This window comes from Bombyx mori, chromosome 14, assembly GCF_030269925.1.
Source record: "Bombyx mori chromosome 14, ASM3026992v2".
Classification (NCBI taxonomy): Eukaryota; Metazoa; Arthropoda; class Insecta; order Lepidoptera; family Bombycidae; genus Bombyx; species Bombyx mori.
The window spans coordinates 4,210,244-4,231,088 of NC_085120.1; the positions used below are offsets into that span (position 1 = coordinate 4,210,244).

Below are 20,845 nucleotides of genomic sequence, written 5' to 3' on the forward strand. Positions count from 1 at the left end.
AAGTTTTAGATTTGTATAAATATAAGCAAGACTTATAAATTAGTTCGCCAAAAAAGTTTCACTTCTGACATGTGAACTTTGTACGCACGCACTTTTTTTTAGGATACTAATAAATACTTAACTGAATGAATTAGGAAAAAAAAAAACTTTTTTCTTCGATTTAAAGTTAATTAAATTGATGTAATATACTTAAATCTCCGTAATGAAAGAAACAAAGCAGCCAAAACCGATCGCTAGAAACGTGGAACCAAAAAAGGGCCATTCAACCCCCAGCCTCCTTTCTCGTACATCAAAACCAGATTAAAAGACTTGTACAAAAGACCATTAAGCCGAATGCGAATTCCTATAGCCTCATCTCGGGGGCCGGTCCCCCTCAAGAATTACTATTATCTATAAACATTTTAACGTATACGCTTAACCTGCGGAGACCTCGGTCCCATGCGGGAAATGCCGCGTTGGATGCGGTTTCGGGGGGACGGTTTTTTGCGAGCCCCTCGGGGGGAACTGAGATTGGATAGTTTGTCGTGCATTCGTTTAGTTATAATGAACTGTTACAACTGCTTTTAGGTTGAATTGGATCATAAATGCTTTAGATAATAAACGTAAATATATAGATATTGAACATTAGGTATATATGTAACCTCTATACGATTAATCTTAAAAGAGGTTAATATGATATAAAGATGACATAAATAGAATTTCGAATATTGAAACATAAAAACATTAGAAAGAACATTAGAAATATAAAAGCATTTTTGAAATATTAAAATATAAAAAGATATAAAAATAGTGGTGAAGCAATAGCTTTAAATGTTGTTTCTCTTCATAAGAGCAACTCAATTTTTGCTATAGTTTTACTAAGCTAAACTGTATTTTGATATAAATAAAAGAATACATTATATATATATTTTCTTTTGTAGCGCGACGGTGTATTTTTTTTAATTGCTTAAATGGGTGATCGATCTCACAGCCCACCTGGTGTTATGTGGTTACGGGAGCCCATAGATATCTACAACGTAAATGCGCCACCCACCTAGAGATATAAGTTCTAAAGTAAAGTTACAACGGCTAACCCACCCTTCAACCGAAACGCATAACTGCTTCACAGCAGATATAGGCGGGGTGGTGGTACCTACCCGTGCGGACTCACAAGAGGTCCTACCTACAGTAAAAATAGTATTTTATGTGTCTAAGTTCTTTTTTAGTCTTATCAGAATAAATCAGATTTTTATCATATATTTTTACTACTGGTACGTGTTGTTAGTGTAGTCCGAGATATATCTATACATGCAAACGGCAATGTATATTGCAATTCAAATGTGAACTAAAAACATTATTCATGCTAAGAACAAATAGATTTCACATTATTTTTTTTATTGTATAGGTGGGTGGACGAGCTCACAGCCCACCTGGTGTTAAGTGGTTACTGGAGCCCGTGGACATCTACAACGTAAATGCGCCACCCACCTTTAGATATAGGTCTAAGGTCTCAGTATAGTTACAACGGCTGCCGCGCCCTTTAAGGCGAAACGCATTCTTACTAGCTTTCGATTTTACGAAATAACTCTTTTGCTTTAATACGATCTTTGTTTTTCCTTTGAATATATATCCTCTTTGAATATATCTTTGAATATATCCTCTTTGAATATAATAAAGCCTTACAACTTAATATTTTTTCTATTTCGAGTACCCAAATAAATGTGAGTGAGTAGCAGTAATCAAAATTCTAAACGATCCCCTCTGATATAAATAATTATAAACACGTGGGAGTCATTGGCGATTAACTGTGAGTAAGATTGCGTGACGGAGGGGACTCCTCTGGTGCGTGCCCCAGCTGTACCTCTGAATACCTCCGCATCGATAATGTGGGACTGTTTATTTGAAGCAAAAAATTAGGAATTTTCGTAGCTTTTATTTATTATATGCTAGCCAATCTTTACACAATTTAACGCCCGGTCATACTAAAGTAACATTAAAATTTCAACTCCAATATTATGACCAAAAGAATATTAATTATTATTATTAAGTTTTCCACGCAAACGCTTCTCGTTTCGTGCCTAACTGTGATGACCGACGGGGGGCCGAGTTTCGTATTACGTCACTTGTCAGTTAACATCAAAACGAGTAAAATGTAGTAAAGCTACATAATGCGTAGGGTTGTCAATGCGGTGTTGTAAAAAAATACATTTTGGAAATCTTCTCGAGAGGAGACTGGCGTGTCATACATGTCTAACAATAAAGGTGATGGGTGATAAATTAGTGCGAAAATATATATCGGAGACGGTCATTAGTTTGGTAGCTAAACGAAACGCAGCGTATGGACTTACAATGCCACTGGATATTACGCAAATTTATAAAGATAGCTGGTGTATTACACATTGTTATTTGACCATTCTGGAAATCGTCGAATACGCGCTAGTATATATTGAATTAGAATAATTAGTACTCGCCTGATGGATTCGAACATCGACACAGTCGCATCACTAGATACGAATACCAGATCTCGTAATTTAGGCCACGATTCGGTTAGAAGGGTAGACAAGCTCACGGCCCGATTGGTGTTAATTGGTTGCTGGAGCTCATAAGGATTAACAGCGTAAATACCGCCACCCACACTTGGGACATGAGTTCTAAGATGACGTCTTTACAGTACAACTGAAACGCATTACTGCTTCACGGCAGAAATAAGCCACAATAACTTACACATAGCTCTGTGTGTGCTTAAATAAACATAAGTAATAATTTATTTTGAACGTTTATGGTTATCTGTGATGTCAGTTATAGATATTGTCGTTTTGGCTGTATTTAAGTCCACTGAGTTTCTTGCCGGATCTACTCAGTAGGTCACGATTCCGATTCGGTGGTAGATTCTGCGAAGCGCTGCTCTTGCTAGGGCTAGCAAATTGATGGGTAAATTTGTGGTTTAGTGCGTAGGGCCCTAAAATTCCTTGGGCCTGCGGTCTGCTCCCAACACCTTGCAGATCGTCAAGTCCCACATACCCTGCGCACCACCTAGGCGCGGGGACCTCGAAGGAGGTTCGGCTCCCGGCCCGAAAAAAAAAGCAATTTCTCTCAGGTTAAGTTAACCCGTCAAGGCTTAGCTGGAATAGCTTCGGAAAAAAAAGCTGTATTTAAAATTATGTTCGTAATTGAAAGGTGTCGACCCTACACCTTATGTGCACGAAGCCTCCAAAATGCTCTCCGGTAGCGTTTTGGAGGTGTCCTGTTACGTGAACGCGGTCGCGGCTTAAAAAAAACGCGGTCGATTGAAAATTAAATAGGTACGTACATTTTGGACAATCCCTCCTATCGTGTTTGACGATAAAGTTGTTATTTGTTTAATATTTAATTGAAGGCCCTCACCTTAGAATTAAAAAGATATCTGTCTTCATAAACTTAATTAGGACGATTTACTAAAAATCGAACGTTTAAATGAAAAATAAATTATCTTGTAATACATTCCTCAAAGCAAGATCCCGCGGCGGGCCCAAGAAACGCTGATTAGATGTGGTAAAGGCGGATATGAAGGAGAATAGCCTCGCGCAGAAGGATGCCGAAGACCGGAAAAAGTGAAGGAAGTGAAGGAAGTTTACTGGTGTTAGGACCTCTTGTAAGTCCGCACGGGTAGGTACCATCGCCCCGCCTATTTCTGCCGTGAAGCAGTAATGCGTTTCGGTTTGAAGGACGGGGCAGCCGTTGTAACTATATTTGAGACATTAGAGCTTATATCTCAAGGTGGGTGGCGCATTTACGTTGTAGATGTCTATGGGCTCCAGTAACCACTTAACAAAAGCTGAGCTGTGAGCTCGTCCATTCAACTAAGCAATAAAAAAGAAAATATGTAGGAAAGGTGACTCTGGCACTAGACCGGGAAAACGCTGTGCAGAAGAAGAGGATATTCCTCAAAACATCCTAAATTTGATAAAAGAACATACTCGCATTCTGCTTTGAGGAATTGTTTAAGATGATCAGGTTACATCCTTTATAATATCGCACCGTTTTTACAATTAAGACTGTTCAATATTTATATATGTACATATAAACTATTTATTATGTGTACCCGTATTGTATCGCTTGTTTAAATATTTTTTTGGTTGATATCACTGACAGTTGTTTAGTGTTTTGTTTCTTCAGTTGTGAGCAAATGAGCTCTTGTGCTCACCCAGTTTTAAGTGGTTCGAATTTTATCGAATGAGACGTCACCGTCAGTCAACGCCACTAACGACTTTGAAAGATGACCTCAAAGTTTGAAGACGGGTTGCATTGATGGGTGGTGTTACCGGCAATATGAAATACTATCAACAATTAGGGAAAAATTGCGGATTTGATCACACACACGATGTTATTCGTTCAATGTTATTTGTATTTGAACAGATTTGTTAAGAAGTCGTCATAATTTTAATTTTATTTCATTAAACGGTATTGAACGGTAGGCAGCTGCTTGGCTCTGCCCCTGGCATTGCTGAAGTCCATGGGCGATAGTAACCACTCACCATCAGGTGGGCCGTATGCTCGTCTGCCTACAAGGGCAATAGAAAAAAAAAAATTGAAGTTTACGTTTATACGTATAGATACGGGGCTATCTGTTTCCGTAGTTGGTCTTTTTTCTGTCCTTTATGTTAATTATATACTTTTACTATTTGTAACGTATTGTTCGCTTTTCCCCACATATGTTAAAAATATATAAAATGTTCAAGTGTTCTTGTTCGCACTAATTTTGTTGGCTCGTTTACCTGGCTTCGTCTTAGGTATATTTTTATTGTTGCTTCGATTGTTGATGAACCCACGTGAATGTCACCACCAGCTTTGAGATATGAGGTTTAAGTTTTTTTATTTCTTTTTTTTTATTGCCTTTGTAGGCAGACGAGCATACGGCCCACCTGATGGTAAGTGGTCACCGTCGCTCATGGACGTCAGCAATGCCAGGGGCAGAGCCAAGCCGTTGCCTACCATAATGAGTATTCTATTAGGCGCTTCCACCCTTGAAACCGGAAATAATAGTGGTTTGCGGCATAAAATAAGCCGGGTAATGGTACTTACCCGTGCAGTCATACAGGACGCCTTACCTCCATTAAATAGCAAAAAAAATCTAAAAAAGTTATACGATCCCTAAAAAACTCATTGCAGTACCTACTAAGATAATTGTTTCTTTGTCCTGTATTATACTTTGTATAATTAGTAAGTCCTTGCAGTAGTGAAATGTTCGTATCTGCTATCTGATGCGATCTGAAGGCGAATGCTATAAATTCATTTCGGTAATAACAATATCTATGTTATAAATAGCTGAAGATTTACAACCGTCTGTGTAAGCCGTCAAAAGCAGACGCTAATCCGTCAGAGAAGGACAGTTATACGTTCAAGTACAGGATGGTGGGCGAGTGAAAGTGACGGCAAATATTCGGAGCACTCACGCGTAAATTGTGGTATTATAGAACCGGGGGGTCCGTGGAAAAATGACGTAAGTTTCGAACAAGAAAGCTCCTTTTTTTCTACACGATAGTGTACTCTATAATTAATACTACTTTTATGATTCAACCTCGCGTTTGTTATTTAAATGATTATGCTAATGAATAAATGATAAAAATACACAAAGTCTACGTCATAATGTAAAGCTGAATCCTCTAAATTTATACGGAAAATTATAACAACAAAATTGTAGGAGCGCCGATGTTTTGACGCTTACGTCATTTTCGTTCGGAGCAACAATCGATTGTCGCGCGTATTTTTGTGCGCTTTCCTTTCGTAAGAAACATCACGCCCATTCGACCGTTATGACTAGACTACGGGTTCGACAGAAAACACCTATCTCGCTCGGGCACGTGTGTTAACGCGTTATATGTACCGCTCACCCTATTTGGGCAGTGGGCCGTGTTAGTCATAAAAATAGCCCTTTGGTGCCGAATCTTCTGGGGGTACCGAAGTCCTCTCGTTACGAGGGGTAGGCTATGTGATTGTGTTTAGGTATACTCGATCGCTTTAGCATGATTTACTTCCGTTCTTGACGTGTGCTTATCTAATTTAGGCCTTATAGGCAGACATATGCCTATTTTACTCGAAATGGAAGGGAACGTCTTTAATTTAAGGACTACGAATACAATTGAAGTTAAATTTAGTCGATAACCGATGTAAAATATTGAAAGCTCCATTATCCTTCGCGGCAATAAATAGAAAAAACGGTGGTACTTAATCCTGCGAGCTCATAATATGCCTTACGGTGCATAAAAATCCGGTGCGAGGATAAAAATTACGAACTCCAAAAATCATAATTAAAAACTAATAAACAAACAGATGTTACAATATCGAATAGCAAACATTGAATAATAAATTATTGGCAACACTCGACATCTCGCTGAGTGTTTACATTACGGTACGAATACAGAAACACAAAAACACACATTGTGACATTATTAAAACAGAAATTGTACAGTATTTGAAGTAAATCGCGCAGTATTAGAGAAACTCCCCGTTTTTCGGGTATTGTCATTTTTTGCTATCATTGGCCGGGCAGATGTCACTCCGGTGTCATGTTGACATTGCTTCATTTCATATCGTGTTCGATATTTCTTATATTGAAGTGGTTTTTTTTTATTATTAAACATTTGCAAGGGATTAAAATTCGAAGTGCTCAGTGGGAAATGTTCGACTTTGAGATGACAGACGAAGTTAGGTAAAAAGTAGTACTAGCAAACGAAATGATTTAGGTTTTATTTTTGTCAGTTTGTTGTTTGTTATTAAATACACGTAAATTTGAGTAATTACTGGTAAGCGAGAGTATTGCGAGCCTGGACGGAAAGAGCCCACATTTCCACATCTTTCTGCCGCTAAGCTAATGAGCTTTTACGCATTACGATTGAAATTTTGATCTCGTAACGCAAAGTGGCTGGCGTTGTGATGTCTCGTCTCGAGCTGCTAGCTCATTCATCAGTATAATGAAGCACAAAAATAGTTTCAGCTTTTGTTTGCCCAGTAAAAATATCCCATTTTCCATAGAGGAACGCGAGACGAAAGAAAAAAAAATAACTCTCACACCAATAAATCTTATTTTTACGATGGATTATTAGCAATGCAATTTATGAACTCTCGACAAAATTTAATAATAGACACGTATTTGTATAGGGATGCACAAAAACGCAATAAAACGCGCGAGCTTTGAACGCAAAGGTAAGTTTCATGGATGGCACATTGATAATTCGGCGAATGACGTCTATTGTGGACCTCTTGAAAGGGACCCGAACGGACAATGACCCGAACATATGGTCCGAATATTGAAAAATTGGATTAAAAATAACCATTGTCAATATTGTGCCCAAAGATACACGTAACGGACGCGTGTTCGGGAGATTTGGTTAAATACGTTAACAGCACTCGAATTTGTTTTGGCAATTCTGTATTTAAATTTATAGAGATTAGTGCAGTTTTTATTTCTGTAGACTCAGTCAGTTTGGGAGACGGCCTATCCGCTGTTCTTAGCAAGCTCAAAAAGTGCCTATTTTTAGTACAGTTTCTCATTCTGTGTATTGAATGTCTCTGATTCGTTCTTCACCGCGACATCTAGCTTATATATAGTTATATGTGTTTAGATGTGTAGACGAGCTCCCAGCTCACCTGGTGTTAAGTGGCTAGCGGCAACTTGAGATATGAGTTTTAAGGTCTCAGTATAGTTACAACGGCCGCCCCACCCTTCAAACTGGAACCCATTACTGCTTCACGGCAGAAATAGGCAGGGTGGTGGTACCTACCCGTGCGGACTAACAAGATCCTACCACCATATATAAAAAATCTTACTTCGATTGGCTATTAAAAAGTAACATTAATTGTTTTTGAATAAAAATTCATACTCACACTGGGTATGTTGTCGTTATTGCACACGTTTTCGCTGAGCAGGCGGTCCCTGATCTCCCAGGCGAAGATCGAGGGGCACTCCCGCTTGTAGTCGGCTATCTTCTGGACAACTGGAGTGGTCGCCACCCGGGGCTTGGACCCACCAATCGCGCGTGGCTTTATCGACCCCGTCTCGTAATATCTGCGTGTGAAGCTGAATTTAATTTGGATTGCGGAATGCGGTAAGAGCGTACAAATAATAATAATAATAATAAATACTGTTTTTTTTTTATAACTCAGTACAAATCACACACGATCATCCGCCCTTAAATTAGGATTTCCTGTGTTATGGGTATCAGAAACTGACATACATAATAATATTCGTTTAAATGTATACAAGCATAGTTAATAAACACCCAGAAAAAGACCAAACAAATTCAAATCTGTTCATCACGCGAATGTTTGCGCGATATGGGAATCGAACCCACGACCCTCGGCGCAATAGTCAGATGCGCTAATTACAGCACCAGCGAATCAATCGAAATAATGCAAATAAACAAATTGCAATTCAATTAGATGTTAGCGTTGACGCGATTAGTATGATTCTAAAAACGGCCGCATATAAATAAGTAATGGTAGGTCACTATAGTATCAATACGTTAGAAGCAACAAGCTCTGATTTATAAGATATAAAACTAAATAGAGATAACGTGCTTATAAAGAGCGTCAATACAAATTATATGTTTGTGTATCGTAGTTTTAAAGTAATTCCTTCGGTTTACGCGAGGCGTAGACTTAATTAAAACAACTTACTTTTACGAGATTAAGCTACGTTAAAATTTAATTACAGTCTTCCGTGACCACGGAAACTGTAAAGCTTTTGAAACAGCGGAAATAATGTAATACTACAAAAATAAATATCGCTAGATTATGTAATCCGTAAAATTAGTCTTAATTTTGGTATCTTTAAGGTATATAATTAACTAGCTGCCCGCGATTCCATCCGCGTGGAATAGTTAGGTACAGGAATAACCCAAAATTTTGCCCCCCCCCCCTTCATTTACGTAGAAAGTGAAAATATTTTTGAATTATAGAATGTTAAGGAGCTATTATTTCAACCCCTATTTTGAAACATTCTTTATTGGTGCTCCACTTGTATTGGTCTTACCGTGATGTTATATAGCCTATAGCCTCCCTCAATAAATGGGCTATCTAACACTGAAAGATTTTTTCAAATCGGACCAGTAGTTCCTGAGATTAGCGCGTTCAAACAAACAAACTCTTCAGCTTTATAATATTAGTATAGATTACTTTGTTCACTTTGCTTCTTCTATCTTTGTTCGTGAGTTCTAAATATACTAGTGACATTCTCATATGAATCGGACGAAGAGTTCGACGTGCAAACTAACTTAAAGACATAACCCAGTGAGTTGAGTAGCTATACTGGAGACCTTAGAACTTATATCTCAAGGTGGGTGGCGCATTTACGTTGTGGATGTCTATGGGCTCCAGTAACCACTTAACACCAGGTGGGCTGTGAGCTCGTCCACCCATCTAAGCAACAAAAAAAAAAAAAGAGTTTCACACCGGATCTTCTCAGTAGGTCGTGATTCTAAGCCGGTGGTAGAATCAACGAAGCACCGCTTTCGCTGAGGACAGTGTTAGCAATATCTCTCAGGCTGAGCCTCGTGAGCTTGCCTATCCAACCGTACGTGGCTGGAATACCCTGCAACCAGGGATTAGGTAGAGAAAAAAACTAATGACACTACAAGTTCACAGGTGTTGTGTTGAAAACGATTATTAAAACTATACAGTTACTTTTTTTTTTATTGCATAGATGGGTGGACGTGCTCACAGCCCACCTGGTGTTAAGTGGTTACTGGAGCCCATACACATCTACAACATAAATGCGCCACCCACCTTAAGATATAAGTTCTAAGGTCTCAAGTATAGTTACAACGGCTGCCCTACCCTTCAAACCGAAACGCATTACTGCTTCACGTCAGAAATAGGCAGGGTGGTGGTATCTACCAGTGCTGACTCACAAGAGGTCCTACCACCTGTAAACTATGCCTCTTTTATAAAAAAAAGTAGTGTTTTGGTATAGATACTTAAGTAAGTAATTTACCTTGAAGCCTGTTGAAATCTTTTGTGTAACTACAAAAACTCACTTAAGTAACATATTTCAACCCCAACTACCCCATCCACTAGAAAAGTATTAAAATACAATTACAAAAATGTAATCCACAGCGCATCCCCTTACTTCGAGTACCTATACAAATATTACCGAATGCGTTTCCGCTTATTTACGATTGTGGACTTTATTACCTGAACGATAAGAGACAATCGACGGGACACGTTCGAGAGGGTACTCGTAACATTTACATTTTCATCAGACAAGCAAATTTAGATTTTATTGGCTCGAAATAGGATACAAAATAATAATTTCTTTTAGATCAGGATGTGAGGTAACTATTGAGAGATTGACATGTGTCGATATTTGGAGTAGTAACAATCGATGCAGATTTCAGATACGGAACGTATTGTCCGAGTAACATGTGCCCGGGACAATGCACGTGCTGATCTTAGATTAGCTATATCCGTATTCGCTAAATAAAAAACACTGTTTACCATTTTGTATTTAATAAGAAATAATCGGCTGTAAAATAATCTTGCGTTCTGTTGCTATTGGTATGTTACCGCAGTTAGACTTGATACTTCGATTTTTTTTTATTGCTTAGGTGGGCGGATGACCTCACAGCCCACCTGGTGTGAAGTGGTTACTGGAGCCCATAGACATCTACGACGTAAATGCGCCACCAACTTTGAGATATAAGTTCTAAGGTCTCAGTATAGTTACAACGGCTGCCCCGCCCTTCAAACCGAAACGCATTACTGCTTCACGACTGAAATAGGCAGGGTGGTGGTGCCTACCCGCGCGTACTTACAAGAGGTCCTACCACCAGTAGCAGACTATCATATCTATATCATGTCATAATGACTTCTTAATGGACTTCCGTAGTCTATAGGCTCATTACCACTCAACTTTTTCGTCCTGAGCACGGCTGAACCCTTCATCCTGGAAAACGCGTTCAGAATTAAACTACGTATATCTTACACACAAGACAATAGTTTATTGTTATAACAACAAAAACATTTAGCAACAACGGTTTTTTATTTTATTAATATCGATATAAATACCAACTTTATTTATGTCTTCAGTAATGTCGGTATAAATACGTACTAAGCTGTTTGTTTAGCAGTCGAACCGTTATAGATCGTTGTGCGATGTCAAACCGAAATAAACACTATCACATCAAGATTGTCATCTGTCGATACTTGTTTGTTTAGGCATTGTCGAGTATTTGCGAACAGGGCCGGAGTTGTAGACATTTTGCGGGGTACATTTAAGACAAAAGAAAATATATAAATGAATAAGTTTGTACATGTATATCCTTCTTTAAACGAGGCTTGTGGAGAGTAGTTAACGGTAGGCAGCGGCTTGGCTCTGCGCCTGGCATTGCTGGAGTCCATGGGACGGTAACCGCTCACCATCAGGTGGGCCGTACGCTCGTCTGCCTATACGGGCAATAAAATGAAAAAAAAACATCTTATCTATACATTTATGTAATAGAATGTTTTAATATTTCACTTAGTTCAAGACTTCAAGCTTAATTGATATAAATCAGGGACAAATTACAGACAGTCGTCTAACTCCAAACTGGAATTGGACTATAGGAGTCATCCAGCCATTACACATGTATTCGTTTAAATATACAAACACGTCTTTAGAATTAGTTAACTCCCAGATATAGAGCAATTAAAAAAATGCTTACCAGGAGCGGGAATGGAACTGACTACCCTCGGTCTGCAGAGAGGACCGCTTCATCAACCTCACAGTCTTCCTGATGGTAAGCTGTTAGCGCAGCTGGACACAAAGTCAATACCGCCACTCATCTTATAATAGTAATGCAATACAACGTTACAAGAACGGATTTGATTGTGCATCCAAATACGCCCAATCGAACGAATTACAACAAAAATACTTTTTTATTTTTTAGTATTTTTTTTATATTATTACATATTTTCAAATACAAAATGCGTGTCTGTCTATATTTATAAGGTTATTATCGGTAAGAGCCCTACTGTCTCGCCGGAGGGCTTTCATAATCGCTTTCGCCCAGGGCGGCAGATTTCCGAAAAAAGGGCGGGCAGGAGGTTGACTGCCTCTTAATTGAGTGGGAGCTCATTCGATTCTGATTTGATTTTGTTCGTTAAATATTACATACATACATGGAACACAAAATTTTATTTACTCGTAAATTTAACAATTGATTTTGCCCACTGAGTTTCTCGCCGGATCTTCTCAGTGGGTCGCGTTTCCGATCCGGTGGTAGATTCTGCGAAGCACTGCTCTTGGTAGGGCCAGTGTTAGTAACAATCCCGGTTTGAGCCCCGAGAGCTCACCTACACGCTAGGGTAACGCCGATATAGCCTCTCAAGGCTATCAGCATACGTAGGAGAAATCTAGAAATAGATCTAATACCGAAAGCTGAAATTTTGATTCTAGAACGTTCTTTATAAAATCGAAATACGCTCCCGATCAATGGATCGCGTTTCGAACATTAAATTCTATTTCTCTTCGATCTAATTGTTGCCGCAATCAAACCGAATTCGCAAACAAATTGGCGTCCAACCGACCAATGATTGTAACAAACAATAAACTGATACAAATCACCGATAACGGTCGGCTATTAAGTACATTGTTTGCATTCATTACCGGTTCCCAACGACAAAATGGAAATTGTTTTCGCATCGCTCATTCAATGGAGTTAGCGTTTAGCGAAACGTCGCGTCAGTTGCCAAGATTGGATCAAATTTAGCAGCTTGGGGCCAACGTTCAATGGTGCTTATCTAGATTGTTTTTCGAGTGGTTATTTAGTAGTAAGTTTGTTACTGAAATGCATTTAGCGGTGAAATTATTTCGCAAACAAGTCTGGTGTGTTTAGAGTAGTGAGTTTATAGGTACTTATACATACCATTACGTGGTTTAAAAGTTAATTTTGTACAAAATGTACTGTTGCTTATTTTAAATACGTTATTTAACATAATTCATATTTTAATTGTATTTTTTTTTGCGTTACTAACTGAAATTTAGTATTTTTGGAAGAAAAATACATAATAATTTGTTATATTTTACGTAAAAAGAAAATCAAGTTCTAGAGAAAGCGAAAACGAATTATCACGGATTGTAGACATGGTAAAAATGCAGTATTACAGATAATTATCGTACTTATTATTATTATTAATTAAAGTCTATTTTCAATTTCATTTTCTATGATACCTATACGTACCTACTTCTACCGGTACATACCATACTAATTGATAGCTACCATAGTTAACAGCATTTGTGTAGCTCACAATGTAGCGATTCCAATCCGTTTATCTCATCAAGTCGATCGCTCTGACCTCAAAAGCATTTCCAAAACTGCGAGATTCTCAGTCTAACACAACACTGGCGGTCACAGTGGGGCGTCGCCTTAATTAGGAGTCCTACCGTTTGCCCTTTTCCATAAACCTTTAAGAATACTACACAAACCCCTTTGCTTCTAATTGGCATGATATAAAATGGGGTCACGTGGGAATAACACGTCTTGTTCCGTTTGTCTAGAAGAAATTAAGGAACTAATACGAAAAACAGTTAATGTTACCATCACACATAAAAACTTACACAATAACAATCGTAGTCTATATTTAAATAATGAACAACAAATCAAAATGAAAAAATGTGTGACTCAAAGAAATCTAAGTCTTGAGGTTTTAGTAATTATGGTCGAATTTCGATCATTGAGTGTATATTAGTATCTAATAATGAAAAACATTTCTAACGACAAAAAATCAGTAGATCTGTTCTCGTTGTCAATGTAAGCCCTAAAGTAAGTTTTCGTTTAACTAAGAGTCTGATTCAGCCAAACTTTTTCAATGAAAACAATTAAAAAAAAAACATCAGTCAAAATCAGAAGAATAACATGTGTACGTACGGCTATATAATAGCTCTCCCCGAGTCCCGAGCGAAATCTATTTTCCTACAAGATCTCTTCGAGTGGCGTCAAGCGGTTTCTCGCAGTAGGAACACCAATTACCAGAAAATAATGTTGTCATTTTCATTTTTATTTAGGGGCGGTCGTGGGATAACCGTGTAAGGCACACCCTATATTAAAAACGAATTTAGTTTCTTTGATTTCTTTTTGTTATTACGCTAAAATTTTACATGTTTTGTTTATCGAACTTTTATGTGATTAAATGATTTTATTAATTACTAGCCGTACTCGTCTGCTTCGCTGGGAATTTAAAATTAACATTATTATTATTAGGGAGTCCAACATTCATATAAATATTAGCCTATCCATTAAGTACATGTCTTTTCTACATGGATACCAAGTTTCAAGTCAATCGGATGCATGGTTCAGTAGTTATAAGGGAACATCCGTAAAAACCATTGTAGATTTATATATTATAGATTTATTGATGATTCTGATATTCTGATTGCACTTTTAGCACTAAACGGTGTATCTTACATTAAAAAACAACGAGAGCTATTATTATATAATATTATATAATAAAGCTGAAAAGTTTGTTTGTTTGTTTGAACACGCTAATCTCAGGAACTACTAGATCGATTTGAAAAATATATTTCAGTGTTAGATAGCCCATTTATTGAGGAAAGCTATAGGCTAACATCACGGTAAAACTAATACAAGTGGAGCATCAATAAAGAATGTTTCAAAATAGGGGTTTTAAATAGCTCCTTCTTTTTTTTTTATTGCTTAGATGGTTGGACGAGCTCACAGCCCACCTGGTGTTAAGTGGTTACTGGAGCCCATAGACATTTACAATGTAAATGCGCCACCCACCTTGAGATATAAGTTCTAAGATCTCAGTATAGTTACAACGGCTACTCTGCCCTTCAAACCGAAACGCACCACTGCTTCACGGCAGAAATAGGCAGGGCGGTGGTACCTACCCGCGCGAACCCACAAGAAGTCCTACCACCAGTAAAAAACCTTAACATTCTGTAATTCAAAAATATTTTCACTTCTACGTAAACGAAGTGGGGGGTAAAATTTAGCGTTATGCCAAAGTAACTATTCCACGCAGTCGCGGACAAAAGCTAAAATATTAATTTACAAAAACCCTTGCGAAATTTCTAATGAAAACACTTGTTCTGAATTTACACTCAAACGGAACGCTTAGCATTAAAATAAGCACTCGATCTAATATAAGCGAGGGCCGAAATCCTCCTTGATCTGCAGATACGAACGCTATCGAACAATAAAACTGACGAAATTGGAACTGGCACCCCTTGGCTAGCCGACGGCACCCGATGTCGATTCCCACCTAGGACCCCGTTGTGCACACGTCTATCGTTCAATGAAAAACAATAAACTAAGGGAATGCAAAACGGAACTATTGTATTGATTAAGTAATTGAAATGTTTTCTTAATTTTGTCCGCTGTGCTTATTGTCGAGGCCATTGTACGGTTCCTTGTGCGGCATTGTGGGAATTCCGTCAATTTGGTAGCGCGTGGCGCAAGAATTTAAGCCCACACGGAGTCCAGATATAATAGATTCTTTGACTTTCGTTCACTTCAATAGTTTTTGTGTGAACTTTATTCGCGTTTGACGAATAGTATACTGCTCAACTCGGATTGCATTATTGACGTTTTGTTATATTCATCAAAGAGAAAACTATAGGGATATTGTGTATGTACATGATTTTATAAAGTTATAAATTTCAATGCGACGACTTTTTTAAAAAGGATCTTATTTAAGTGGAACCACACGAGAGGACTTTGCAGTTGTTTTAAAAAAATCCGACCCTTTGCTCCTGATCTCAATATATTGTTACACAATGTTTACATGGACATTAAAATTGAAACTTGGACCTCATGTCCAAAGTGCGTGACGGCAATCACTTTGTAATGTCCATGGACTCCGATAACAAATAAACACTAGGTGGGCCGTGAGTCCTTATGCAATAAATATTTATATAGGTAATAATTAATGTTAATATTAATGTTACTATTGCACATAAAAACATAGATAATAATAATCGTAGTCTATATTGAAATACGGAAAATTCGTGTCTTAAACAAAACAAAACAAAAGGGAAAAGGTGATAGACAAAATGAATCTCTGTCTTAAGGTTTCCAGTTATTATGGTCGTATTTCGATAATTTAGCGTACATTAGTAATAATAAAACACATTTCTAAGGACAAAAATTCAATGGTTTGTTCTCGTTATCAATGTAAGTCTAAAAGTGAGTTCTCATTTAACTGAGTTTCCGATTCAGCCAATCGTGTCCGTTGATTGTGATGGAATTATTTAATAATTAATTATTGCATAATACTAGTAACATAACTTGGAGTTTAATTTTCTTTCACAAAAGTGATCCAAATATTTATAAAAAGAGAACGCCATAATCCTAAGGCCCCAATCCATTAACGGTGCATTTAGGTACCTCAAATACTGGTCATCGTACTGGCCGAACCCTTTGCTTGTGACGAAGGGCCCGGCGAGTAAACTAGCCCATAGACACAGCCCACTGAGTTTCTTGCCGGATCTTCTCAGTGAGTCGCGTTTCCGATCCGGTGGTAGATTCTGTAAAACACTGCTCTTACTAGGGCCAGTGTTTGCAACGCCTCCGATTTGAGCCCCAAGAGCTCACCTACACGCTAGGGCAACGCTGATATAGTCTCTCAAGGCTACAGCATAGGTAGGGAAGCAGAAACCTAAGGTATCAGTTGTACCGCTTTCAATCGTGATGCCAGTTTTACCTTTTTTATAGCTGTAAGGATTTGTTCCAGGTCCACACGACAGCCACAGGTTGGTCTATTTCTATAGCAAATGAATTAAATGTGAACTCATGAGCCGTTATTCTATTTCAATTGAGCTTACGACCTCAAAGTGGCCTTTCGCTGACTTTAAGGTATTTAAAGTGTATAATACTGACCTGCCTAGTATTTTGGAGACACAGCCGTTGGAGACCTGCAGGATGCGGCTGATGTCGCAGGGTCTAGCTCCGGAGTGGGCTAGTTCCACGATCTTTTGCCGAGTCGAGTCCGGCAGCGGTCGTCCGTTGACGTAGACCCCGCCCAGCTGATTGATGCCGCTGTGACCAGCCGACGAGCATCCGAAGAGGCCTCCACCACCCATAGCCGCGCTGTGCATGAGTTCATCTGTGCCAAAGACATTTTGATTAGAACATGTTATAATTCTGCTTATTACTATAAATAGCCACGTGATCCGGTTTGAAGAGGTCATTCTGGTCCCTACTGTTTTAAGACAAAATAAATAAGATTTTACGAGACTTAAATTCAGCGGCCGTGCTTACATATCCATTTATGAATATGTACTTTAAAAACGCTGAAATAGCAAACCGAAGTAAGAGTTAAAATTTATTCTTTTTTTTCTGTTGATTCAGTTTTTTCTGTTGATGCACCGGTGTTGGAATCTCGGGCGGGTACCAATTTTTCTAATGTAATACGTTCGACGAATGTTCACGATTGACTTCCACGGTGAAGGAATAACATCGTGTAATAAAAATCGAACCCGCAAAATTATAATTGGCGTAATTACTGTTGGTAGAAGACCTCTTGTGAGTAGCGCGCGTGGGTACCACCACCCAGTCATTTCTGCCGTGATGCAGTAATGCGTTTCGGTTTGAAGGGTGGGGCAGCCGTTGTAACTATACTTGAGACATTAGAACCTATATCTCAAGGTGGGTGGCGCATTTAAGTTGTAGATGTCTATGGGCTTTCAGTAACCACTTAACTCCAGGTGGGCTGTGAGCTCGTCCACCAGTCTATGCAATAAAAAAAAATAAAAATTAGAGCGAATTTCTAAAATTATTGTTTTGATATCGGTCCTTGATGCGTGTGTGCATTTTCATATTAATCAAACGTGTAACAACATTAAATACACGTAAAACACGTGTTAAAAGTACCCGGATTGTTTTGGAAATGTGTTAATATACCGCACAGGAACTCTTCAACAAACAGCCGTGGTAATTTTGCAACGCGTCCCATATGACAATGGCTTTTAATAAAAACCATGTTTTATATTTAAAAAAAAAAAACACTTCAAATTCTGAAGGCACCGAAAAAATAATGTCTGCAATTTTCAATTCCAAACGTCTTTTAAGTGGCTTCGAATCTTTTCATCAATCCTTTGCCAATACGGTCGCTTCGTACAAAAACTAATAACAAAAACTTAAACCGTCTAAAAAATAATCCTCTTTGCGAAATCTAAAAAGTATCTATCGTCACAAAAAAAAAAGGGTTTAGCGGTCCACAACAGAAACCACAAAACATTATCTAATCTCTGAAGATATAGGATTCATGACTATAACAGAAACAGTTAGGTTCCTTTGAAACGCCTTCAGAATCAAACGGTAAAGAATTTTCAACACAAAAGACCTTATTGTCTTTGTTGATTTCTAATTAACGAAGAGCATTAAAGACAGGTACCATAAACAAGAGATTTAACAGAAATACATAATTAAATAAGAGTCAACTATACGCTTAAGTAGAAATCAAACTTGTCGACTTATCGTGCGTTTGATAAATACATAGTGAAGTTGCTACGAAGTTATTCGATTCTAGCGATACTAACAGGCAATAAAAACTTTTCAGTGTAACTTATCTCAAAGATAACTCACACTAGCATGATAGTAAAAAGTGTTGAATTATTTTAGGTAACGTTTTATGTTTATTGCGTAAATGTATGATCGAGTTCACGGTCTATATGATGTTAAGAGTTGAACGGAGGCTTTTATTAAACAACGCCCCACTCTTAAAAGCGGGAAAAGGACGCAAATATAACATAAAACCTAACCTAACCTAAAACTTTATAGTGTTTTTGTAGACTGTCAATTATTTATATTATATGATTTAAAAAAAAAAAGAATTCTTAGAATTTAATATTATTTGACCGAAACTATTGCACAATAAAATTTAATTCGATTTGTAATTGAATGCGTCCATTTTGCGGTAGAATCGTTCGTCGAATTACAGATGGCTCGAACATGTTGGCTGCTCACCCAATTATAACCATTCCTCCGCGTTATTAACAAGCCAACACACATGAATAGGAGTGCATTAGATCAGGCTTGCTCAGCCGTGGTCGTACTAGATAATTCCTTTTTTCATACACCCCTTCTAAACACGGTTCGCGGTAAAAAGTGAACAATTGGATGCAATTTGCGGGCGAATTCTGGGCCGATCCTTGATTAGGGCCTGAAGGGTGGGTTTTGTATTGTTTTGGACCGTCAGCCCGTTTTTTTTTCGGGCTCTCATCTAATTTCCAAAGATCGTGCATGGAATGAAAATCGACGAATTATTCTTTTGCTTTTTTTTTCTTCTTCGTATAATAACGTTTGCGATTGTCAGATTCAGATTCGATTAATGACAATGACGTGTGTTTCGAAATCTGGAAACAGAGAAGCACAGAAGAATCTGATCGATTCGTACTTATTTTCAGATGTTTTGTTCTCGGTAAAGACGCGTCGAAAAGGGATGATTCATTGTATTTTTTGTTTTTTTTTCGAGAACAGGTTTATGAATCTGGCCACAAGTCGGGGCAAGTTTGACAAGTATTTCGTTTTAATCAGCTTAACCGCGATCCCTCGAACAAATATTACCTGAAAACATCTCGTAATTTACACCGTTTCCCAATTAACCGGGCTCGGTGAAGTGTCGGTCTCACACCGAGACTTCCGTGTACAAATCATTAATCACACCTCTCGGTAGTCGCTTGGCATCGCGCGGCACTCCACCAGCTAACAAGCGACGGCTGTTAAAAGAACAATGGACAATGGGCCACACCCCCGCACGCTGCAGCTCTGGATGGTCCAAGTAATAAATTAAAGAGTGCAGTATGTATGAATTTATATCTATACATCACTAACACGTGCATTATGCTACTTGGATTCATATTGCTTAGGAGAAAATCTTAATTTAAATAGATACAGACATTTTTATTAAAACACTAGCTGTACCCATCAGCTTCGCTGGGCATTTAAAATTAACATTATTATTTCTCACCCCCACAAAAATTCTCATCATTAGCACCCCCACAACTGGTGTAGGGAGTCCAACACTCATATAAATATTAGCCTATCCATTAAGTAACTGTATTTTCTAGATGTTTACCAAGTTTCAAGTCAATCGGAATCACGGTTCAGTAGTTATAACGGAACATCCGTAAAGTTGTTTTATACTAATGTATAAGATATATCAAATTGTAAATTCCACATAACTTGTTTAGATTGTTCTAAGGTTTATAATGACCCTTTTATTGTCATTAACTGCATTATGCGAGACAATACGCGATTAAAATAATAAGAGAAAACACTAAAAACTATAAGAGAGTGCATTTGTTTCAGATAGTGGAAATTAACTCCGCTTCGATAGCGTTTTGTTCGTTCAAATCTCCTCAAATATTTCAGAGCAACTCCTAAGGAAGACATGGATATTCGAACATAGGCATCAGCGACTAGTCCTAGTCCTAGTTCTATTTAATAATGTGTATAAAATAACATTTTTATTATATGAAATGACCTCAAAAAATAAAAGCTTATACCTTGTCTAAATGGTTCCAAAATATGGACCATGCGGACGTAACAAAAGGAATGACGTAATCAACCTAGATAAATCTCAATCGTATTGTAAAATTTAGAATAATCTTATTTCCGCTTCCCGCTGTCGCTTCCTCCCGTCGCTAGCACCACACGACGGCGCAAGTACGCGTGTCGCGTGTGAGGGAGTGTTTTAATTTCAGAGGTGCAATTTATTCGAGCGATTTATTTTTAATCCCCGTTTTTATGGGTGCCACGCTACAAATTTCATTTATAGTTTTACGTATGTTTGTTTATTTTTTCAATACGCAATTTATTAATTGTAGTTAGTATGTATCCTAATAACACTTACTACGATTCCAAACATCACAAATTAAAATGTAATG

General features: G+C 38.0%; 1 protein-coding gene across 1 annotated transcript; it reads right to left on the minus strand.

The window, feature by feature from the left end:
• Positions 1–1,718: 1,718 nt before the first annotated feature.
• Positions 1,719–17,053, minus strand: toy (twin of eyeless). The gene is made up of 3 exons (NM_001202531.1): positions 16,836–17,053; positions 7,843–8,023; positions 1,719–1,871 (listed from the first exon to the last, which is right to left on the minus strand). Exons 1-3 carry the CDS (start codon positions 17,051–17,053, stop codon positions 1,719–1,721), a joined length of 552 nt encoding a protein of 183 aa, NP_001189460.1.
• Positions 17,054–20,845: the final 3,792 nt, after the last annotated feature.

What these genes read in the sequence shown, in the direction of transcription:
- toy (NM_001202531.1), bottom strand. Translation starts at nt 17,053, where the DNA reads ATGCACAGCGCGGCTATGGGTGGTGGAGGCCTCTTCGGATGCTCGTCG. An exon ending in GTCTCCAAAATACTAGGCAG is followed by an intron (nt 8,024 to 16,835) that starts GTCAGTATTATA and finishes CTTCACACGCAG; the next exon opens with ATATTACGAGACGGGGTCGA. An exon ending in ATAACGACAACATACCCAGT is followed by an intron (nt 1,872 to 7,842) that starts GTGAGTATGAAT and finishes TCAAATAAACAG; the next exon opens with TCCCACATTATCGATGCGGA.